Consider the following 9,091-nt stretch of genomic DNA (forward strand, 5'->3'; position numbering starts at 1 on the left):
TCCCAAACTTTTTTCGCTGTGCTCCCCTTCTCCATGGGTGTCACATAACAGGCCCTGGCCACAAACTTCCTCCCATCTGGGGAAAAAAGTGGCTTACCAAGGGCAGCAGGCAGCTCATGCCCGGGGTGGCAGGCTCCATTCTCGGAAGAGTGAATGAACATGTGTCAGTCTGCACTGCTTTGGATCATTATCGAGCAGAATCGATCATCAGCATGGAAGCATGTCCTCTGGAATGGAGGCCAAAATCATGAAAGGGCATACGAGTGTTTGGCATATCTGGCATGTAAATACCTTGCAATGCCAGCTACAAAAGTCCCATGCGAATGCCTGTTCTTACTTTCAGGTGACATTGTAAATAAGAAGTGGGCAGCATTATCTCCTGTAAATGTAAACAAGCTTGTTTGTCTTAGCGATTGGCTGAACAAGAAGTAGGACTGAGTGGACTTGTAGGCTCTAAAGTTTTACATTGTTTTGTTTTTGAGTGCAGTTATGTAACAAAAAAAAATCTATATTTGTAAGTTGCACTTTCATGATAAAGAGATTGAACTACACTACTTGTATGAGGTGAATTGAAAAATAATATTTCTTTTGTTAATCATTTTTACAGTGTGAATATTTGTAATAAAAAATAATAATATAAAGTAAGCACTGTACACTTTGTATTATGTGTTTAATTGAAATCAATATATTTAAAAATGTAGAAAAACATCTAAAATATTTAATAAATTTCAATTGGTATTTAACAGTGTGATTACAATTGTGATTAATCACGATTAATTTTTTTAGTTAATCGCGTGACGGTGTGAGTTAACTGTGATTAATCGACAGCCCTATAAATAAGCAGTTTGCTCATAAGATAAATAAATGAAATAATTAGATGACAGTTGGATTCATAGGTATAGCAGAAGAAGTAAGAAGTGGGTCTTCAGGAAGATGTTCATTGCAATTTCTAATGTTTAGTCACTAAAATGAGAGTGCTTTCTTTCCATTTTGTAACTATAATAGTCTTCTACATCTATGCCACAGCTCCCCTTACTGTTCCATCTTCCAAATTAAATAATTGTAATGTGTTCAATCTCTTCATGCATGGAAGCTCTACTGTGCCTACTTTGGATATTATCTCTCTCTTTTGTGTCCTTTTAGATGAGTTTTTTGTCTGAAGAGCATAGATGGAGATTCACCAAACTGAATGTAATACTCAGTTTAAGGTGAAGATGTACCGTTTATATATATCATGTAGTATTCTATTACTCACCACATTACTCTCCATCTTTTTCATACTAAACTTTGGTTCACTTCTGGATCTGTGCTCTGCACCTAGCAAAAATCCTCATTGAACTATCCATAATAATTTCTGAGTGATTAACACTTGATCAGAACCCATTGTATGGTTTAAATTGTTCCTGCTGCTCCTGCTACATGTTTTACCTTGCACTTATCTCTTTGAATTCCTTTGTGTCATCCCAATTCCTACTTAAATATTTGTTAGATCCTCTGGCATTCCTGTCGTTTCTAATTATTACTATTCTTTGTTATTTGTATTACTGTAGTACTTACAAGCCCCACTCAGGGAACAGGGGCCCCATTTGGTAGGTGTTCTACAAACATGTAGTGAAAAAATAGTCCCTTGGTTAATAACAGATGGGAATAATCCAATAGGCAAAAGTGGGGAAGAAGGGGGGATGCGATAACAGAATTACAAACGTGTTTTTTCTCAGACTAGGTGTGCACAGTATTTATTCTTTATTAAGCTAAATAATTTTGGGTCATGAATCTATTTTGCTGCCTCTGTTATGCCTCCTGTCTTCTAGATAATTAGTGAATGTAACTGAACAACATCTTTCTTAAAGATTGGTAAGGCAGCCCATTGTTGGCCTCCTTTCATGCTGAGAATTGACTATTTATTTCTACTGTTTCCTATCCATGTTTTAAATAATCCATGGACAAGACTACTTCTGAGTGTGAGAGGTAAAGTTTCCAGGTTTCCTGTAGCTTCTTGTAAGGGATGTTACCTAATGCGTTTTGAAATTATATCCACAGTTCTCTGAGTTTATTCCTTGTGTCACACTGTTTCTAAGCCATTTGTCGAAGAAGATTGCAAGGATCTTCACACAATTTTAAGAATTCCCTGAGTAATAACTGGGTGTCATTGCTTCTATTTTTAGGCTCTTTACTCTTGTCTGTGAATCTCTATTAGGAGAGAAAGACCTGGATATATTAGATTCTCTGATCATTTGCTCAGATGCTTTTATTTCCTGGCAGATGCAAAGATAGTTCTGTCCATGCAGCTGAGAATCTATGTTTGTGCCATTGACCTGACAAACAGTAAAGCAGGGCTTTGAAATGTATTCCCTTTTTTGAGAGAGAAGGAACTGCCTTTTTAAAGAATTGCCAGGGTTTATTAACTACCTTTCTTCTTTTGAGGGAAGCACAGTTGTCAGCTAGAAAGGTGCATGTTTTTGACAGGGATGAGACTTCTGGGCAAGTCTAAAACATTCTGAAAATGCCATATGACCCACGTTTAAACTTCTGGAGGTGGAAGGGAATCCTTTGCCATTTTTGCAAAGCCTTGATTGGCAGTTGTCTCCATCCTATCATATTTGATGGCATCCTTTTTGAGCTCTTTGTTTGTCCTGTTACCAGGTACTGTAGCCACCTATGAGATAATGTATATGACTTCTGGGCCAGCTACACTGGGTTGATTCTTTAAAACTCTGGAATCCTGTATTTAGCTAGTTGAGGGCCTAGGAATAAGGATTATTGCTTGTTAAAGAGATAATCCTGATTGAGTCACAAGACAAGAATCACTTGGTGGACAAGGAATTTGTTCCTTATGAGAGAAACTTGGATTTATAGTGACTTGTTACATGTCATTCTTATTTTTGCACTGTGCATAGTTTTGGGGGTTCCTCATTAGAAAAAGAGATCTTGATAAAATGGAGACAATCTAGAGGAGGATGTAAGAAATGATAAAGGTAGGGTGACCATATTTCCCAAAGGGAAAATGGAATACCATGTGGGGCTAGCCCAAGCCTCCCCTCCCGCTGCTCAGGGTTATCCTGAGCACTTGTCCAAGCCTCACCTCCCCCATGCAGGGCTGGCCTCAGCTGCTTGTCCAAGCCCCACGCAGGGCTGGCCTGAGCCACTTGCCAACTTGGCAAGAGCAAACTGGACAAATACCCACTTTTGCCAAAAAAAAAGTCAGGATGGCCAAGACCGGGTTTAAAAAAGGGACTGTCCCAGCCAAAACGGAACATATGGTTACCCTAGATAAAGGGATTAGAAGATACAAACTATGAAGAGAAATTAAGGGAATTTAATATGTATACATTTTAGAGAAAAGACCCGGGGGGATATGATCATGCTATAAATACTTGAAAGATAACATGGAGAAGAAAATATTTAAGATTGCACAATACAGAGCATAGACATAGGAGAGAAAAGGGAAAGGTAGACTTTAGGAAACATATTCTAACCATGTGTTCATTTGCGTGATGGAATAATTTACTGAGGGAGTTTGAGGCACTGTCCTTAGAGTTGTCCAAAAGTAAATTACGCAAAACAATTAGGAGGTATAATAAACAGTCCACTAATGCAAGAGGGATGAACTTAATGAACCTTTTCAGGCATTTTCTTCTATAGTTGTTTCCTTTTCCAAAGAATTACTTGCTGGGGTTCCTGATCAGTGTGGTGTAGTCAATTATGAAAATGTTCTTGTTTTTAAATTATAATTTTTGATTTTCAATAGGTATAGAATATACTCAGTGAATGTAATACAGAAACACTAAAACCTTTGATTGCTGAAAGATAAGCAAACATGAAAGTAAAAACATTAAGCAGGCAATCATGTCTAATAGAGTATTAGCAAAAACAATAGTTTAAGCACCTTCCTGAAGTTTTTACAGACCCTGTATTTTAAAGATTTTCAAGGGCTTAGATCTTAGAGCGCTGATGTTTAGATGTAGAATTCCCTAAAGATTTAACACGTGGTTTAAACCTCAAATCGGCTTGCTTGATGTCACTTGGATCCTGATCTAAAGGTGTTGGCATCGGTTGTTTTTTATGGTCATTCCCCAATTGCAGGCTGACTTCGCTACAATCTAAACTGTAAATCTGGAAGCTGACTGTGACTAAATATTTCTAATAATTCAAATTTTCCTGATTCAAGCAAGTCATCCATTTTTATTGACTTTTACTTAAATTAGCATAGAGCCCAAAATGTCCTTGGCACTGTACAAACATATGGGAAGGCACAGTCCCTGCCCAAAAGAACTTGATGTCAGCATTTTAGGAGTTAAATATTCTAAGGGAAATCTCAAGTATAATGGAAGAATTATACTTGTGTCTATAGTGCCATAAGCATGCATGACCTACACAGATGACTTAATTTTTTTTAAAAAAGTCACTGCCTAGAGTCGTTTATAATCCAAGGGACAATTCTTGTGTGGTGCTGAGCCCCCTCAACTCCCATTTATGTTGCACTTCCATACAATGTTTTTCCTCCCAGATAGAGCTGCGTATTCAGGGCCCAATTCTGCCCATCCTTTCTCAAGCTGAGCAGTATCTTTCTTGGTACATTTTTCCACTGAAATCAATAGAATTATTTGTGACGTAAGGTCCTGGTACTGCGAACATTTAAGCACATGCAGAACTTTACTCATGTGAGTTGTCCTATTGAAGCTAATGGGACGGTTTACATGCGTGGAGGTATGCATGTGCTTATGCATTTACAGGACTTTGTCTAAGTTACCACTCTATGAGTAAGGGTGCTGTAATAAGTGATAATTGGCTGTGGATCACAGACACTTCCGTTTTTTAAAAAAAATCTTTATTTCAATCAAGTCTTTCCCCTTTGCAAGCTTCCTTCTTTGCAATGGACTATTAAGAAATCACAGCTGTCTGGTAGACTATGGGCAAACAAAGTTAGTTAATAATCTCTGTTAAATTCCACTGTCTGGTGTTAGCTTTTTGATAACTGGTAAAGCAGATACTGATGCTTTGCTATAAAGTTTTTCCACTCATGATTTTAAGGCATAGGGCCACATTCTTCTCTCACATACAGATTGATTTTGAAGTGCAAATTGGAGTCAAAGGGAGTGCTGCATACACAACAAAGAGCAGACTACATCTCATAGTGTGATACCCGCTATGTTCCCTGAAATTAAATTGCATTCTTAATTGACGTTTGAATAAAGTTTTGTCTGTATAGCCTTTACAAAACTAAAATGAAAAGTATTTCTTTTTCTTTAAATGTCAGAATTTTGGATGTTGGTTTGGTTCTGAGCCAGCGAAGATATTGAGATTTCCAGGTCTTGGTCTTCAGAAATTAAGGACCTGCTCCTACAAGGTACCGAGCACCTCTTGAGAGGCGCTGATCACTCTCCTCTCCCCTTGAGTTCAACTTTCATTGACTTCAGTGGGAGGAGATGGCGCTCAGCATCTTGCAGGATTGGACATTGTAGCAGACATGATTTCAAATATGGTCTTTTTTACTTGCAGGTAAAGAGTTTTAATGGTACAATGAGTTTTTTCACGTGGTCACTATTATTTCTCTAAGTTTTTTTTTTTTTTTTTTATTGTGTGCTCTGGATTTTTTTTATCTGCTGTTACTGAAAACGATAAAGATCATGCACATCTACTCTTTGTCGTCACACATTTCTATCACTGTTACCCTTGTCTTCACTTGCTTCATTTGTTACACCCACTTGTGTCTTAATTTAGGCACCAATCCTGCAATCTAATGGACTCCTTTGATTTCAGTGGGACTTCCATTCAACTTAATGGGCCTTTACCGGTACAGTGGTCTGCCTGTCTGGATCAGACTGCAGGACTAGTGCCTTTGGTTGAAAACTCTTTGGGGGCACTATATGTTAGTACAGCACCCCAATACAATGGGACTCTGGGTCCTACCTGGGCACTACTGAAGAGAAACCAGATACTACATAGTGGTAATTCTGAGTGACGTGCAGAGCAGCCTGGCTGCATTCACTTTAGGATATGGTTCTAAACCCACTCTCTTTGCAGATTCAGTGTTTGAAAGATGCTGTGCAACAGGAAGTTGTGTTGCACTGAGTATCTTTTCCAAGGCAGGACTTGCTTTCCACGGGCTCAGGGAAAGTCACCGTTTTTTTTACAAAGGGAGCAAATCGCGCTGTTAGATGTATATGTTTAAGGCATGTTATCGCCCACCCCCGGCAGGGGCGCTGGGCATTGGCTGGCTCCCAGGTGGCGGCGGGGTTAGTCGCTGATGGAGCTGCACGGGGAGTTTGTCCATTAGGTAAAGGCAACCACAGCAGCGCGATTGCCTCCGTTCCTGCTTCATATCGTGTATTGGCCGAAGTCGGCCTGAGCGCCGGGGACAGGGGGCGCAGCAGTGCCCCGGGCCCATCCCTGCAGGGCGGGGAGGAGAAGCCCCGAGGCGGCTACGCCTGCCTTGCTCCGGGCTGAGCCCCACACTCCGGCTTAGGGGCAGCAGCACCCGGCGCTGCACAGCGATGGGGGGAGGACGCAGGGGCCAGGCCCTGCACTTTCCTCGGCCCCTCCCCGGCCCGCACGTGATTTCCTGGCTCCGTGTTTGCTTCCCGGGTCAAAGCCCCTCCACGGCCCCAGAGCAGCCGCCGCCGCCTGCGGAGGGAGCAGGGGGGTGAGTGGGGCAGGATCAGCTCGGGGCGGGCAGCAGGGTCCCCTCGCTCCCAGCGCAGCCCCCTCACCCAGCGCCTCTTCTCTTGCAGGTTTATCCGGAGCCCCGGACCGAGAGCGAGTGTCTGAGCAACATCCGCGAGTTCCTGCGCGGCTGCGGCGCCTCCCTCCGCCTGGAGGTGAGTCTGGGCTGAGCAGGGCAGTGGGGTTGGGGGCCGGGCTGGGCTATGGGGAATGGGGCTGGGCACAGTCTTTTGTGGTTTCCCCGGTGCCCCTTGAATTCTCCAGGCAAGTTGCAGAGCGTGTTCCCTTCCCCTTCTTGGGGAGTTTCTCCCATACTCTTCCTCCACTCCCCATCTTGGGGTTAAATTTCCTGCCTCCAGAGGGGCGGGAACAATTTGTATAGTGGGGGTGCTGAGAGCCATTGACCCAAACTGTAAACTCTGTATATGATGGAAACCACTTCAAGCCAGGGGGTGCAGTAGCAGCCCCTGCACCCCTAGTTCTAGCACCTATGTCTGAAGTGATTTATGTTGGCATTTTCTGGTCCTGGGGGATTTCCTAGAGCTACTGCTGGGGTCCTTGGAGTTGCCTGTGGCCCCAGAGGTGGGGGAGCCATTGAACAGTGATCTGACAAGGGTTGCTGTTTCTGTATCAGGAAGTGGATGCTGCTGGTAGCCGCTGAAGGTAAAACTGATCTGTAAAAGGTGACAAATGTAATGGTGCTGCTGTCTTCTCTTGAGTCCATGCTGTTAGTCTTAAAGGTGCCACAGGACCCTCTGTTGCTTCATGCTGAACAAATGACCCAGCGTGGTGCTGGAGTGCACTTTGAAGGGGTTTTTGGGTGAGACGTTATATCAAGTTTCTGATTTCATGTGGTCATTCAAGATCCCAGTGGCCAGCTTCTGATCTGAAAAGTTTTGTTTTTCCTACTTAAATTTACTCTCCAAACTGAGTTGGTTAAATTCCTGATCTGCTCCTGTTCTCGGGTATTTATTGTAGCTGGGTGCTCTGTTGTGGTATTCATTCCACCACAGAGGTTGCTGCACTTCAGTGGCGGATAGGGTAAACTTTGTGTATAGTTAGGGTCCACCAAATTTGCGGCCATGAAAAACACATCATGGACCATGAAATCTGGTCTCCCTCCATGAAATCTGGTCTTTTGTGTGCTTTTACCCTATACTATACAGATTTCATGGGGGTGACCAGAGTTTCTCAAATGGGGGGTCCTGACACAAAAGGGAGTTGCAGGAAGGTTGCAAGGTTATTTTGGGGGGGGGAGGGTGTGGTATTGCCACTCTTACTTTTGCGCTGCCTTCATAGATGGGCCGCCGGAGAGCGGCGGCTGTTGGCCAGGTGCCTAGCTCTGAAGGCAGCACCCTGCCAGCAGAAGTAAGGGTGGCAATACCATACCATGGTACCTTTACTCCTGCGCTGCTGCCTGCAGAGTTGGGTGGCCGAAGAGTGGTGGCTGCTGACTGAGGGCCCAGGCAGCAGTGCAAAACTAAGGGTGGCAATACCATACCATGCCATCCTTACTTCTGCGCTGCTGCCTGCAGAGCTGGGCCCCCGGCCAGCAGTCACTGCTCTCCAGCTGCCCAGCTCTGAAAGTAGCGCAGTTGCTAGCAGCAGCACAGAAGTAAGGGTAGCAGTACCACAACTCCCCCTACAATAACCTTGCGACACCCCCCCCACCCCAGCCCCCACAACTCCTTTTTGGGTCAGGACCCCTACAATTACAATGCTGTGAAATTTCAGATTTAAATAGCTGAAATTATGAAATTTACGATTTTTAAAATGCTATGACCGTGAAATTGACCAAAATGGACTGTGAATTTGGTAGGGCCCTATAGTTCATGATTCATTTTAAATGTGTATAATGCATAGGGTCCTATGCGATTAAAAACACTGTATAAATACACAATTTCTAAATGTAAGAGTTTATTATAAGTGAGTGCTCATAGCCAGTTTATAGAAGCAGTTAAAATGACATTGTATCTGACTGTAAACAGTATTTAGAGGCTCAGAGTAGGCCCTGTGGTGCCTTTCCTAAGGCAGGAGAATTTCATTTGGTGACGTTTCATGTTGTTAAAACTGTGATCTTGGATAGACAAAGGGAACGCTAACTTCTTGTCTTGTTTCCTTCCCAGAAGTATTGAGGAGTGTGGGAGCGTCCTATTTCATTACCTATAAAAGAGAGTGGGAGGGATGTTTGCAGAAAGTTGCCAAAATTCCGTTCAGTGACTTGATGTGACTTGTTTATGGCTTCATTGACATGTAGATATAAAGTATATTTTGGCATGTGAAAAGATCCTGCATATAGTGTTTCAATGATAAAATTCAAGTTGTATTAATTTTGTTTACTAAAAATGCTTTTAGATGATGACTTGTCATATAGGACTTAATTCAGTAAAAGTCCAATGAGAGGGTTTTTTTTTTTTTTTTTTTTTTT

General features: G+C 42.5%; 1 protein-coding gene across 3 annotated transcripts in view; it reads left to right on the forward strand.

Annotated features, from left to right (window-relative positions):
- ARHGEF7 (Rho guanine nucleotide exchange factor 7) overlaps positions 1–9,091 on the forward strand; it is a 207,814-nt gene that overhangs the window by 19,241 nt on the left and 179,482 nt on the right. For 2 of the 3 annotated variants that reach the window (XM_026647573.2, XM_026647565.2), the window contains exon 2: positions 6,732–6,818. In XM_026647573.2, coding sequence (XP_026503358.1) covers positions 6,732–6,818 — 87 coding nt within the window. Of the gene's footprint in view, positions 1–6,587; positions 6,644–6,731; positions 6,819–9,091 lie in introns of those variants that run through there. The other variant, XM_026647572.2, reaches the window with a different exon arrangement.

Source organism: Terrapene carolina, unplaced genomic scaffold, assembly GCF_002925995.2.
Source record: "Terrapene carolina triunguis isolate 2854851 unplaced genomic scaffold, T_m_triunguis-2.0 Scaffold21, whole genome shotgun sequence".
NCBI lineage: Eukaryota > Metazoa > Chordata > Testudines > Emydidae > Terrapene > Terrapene triunguis.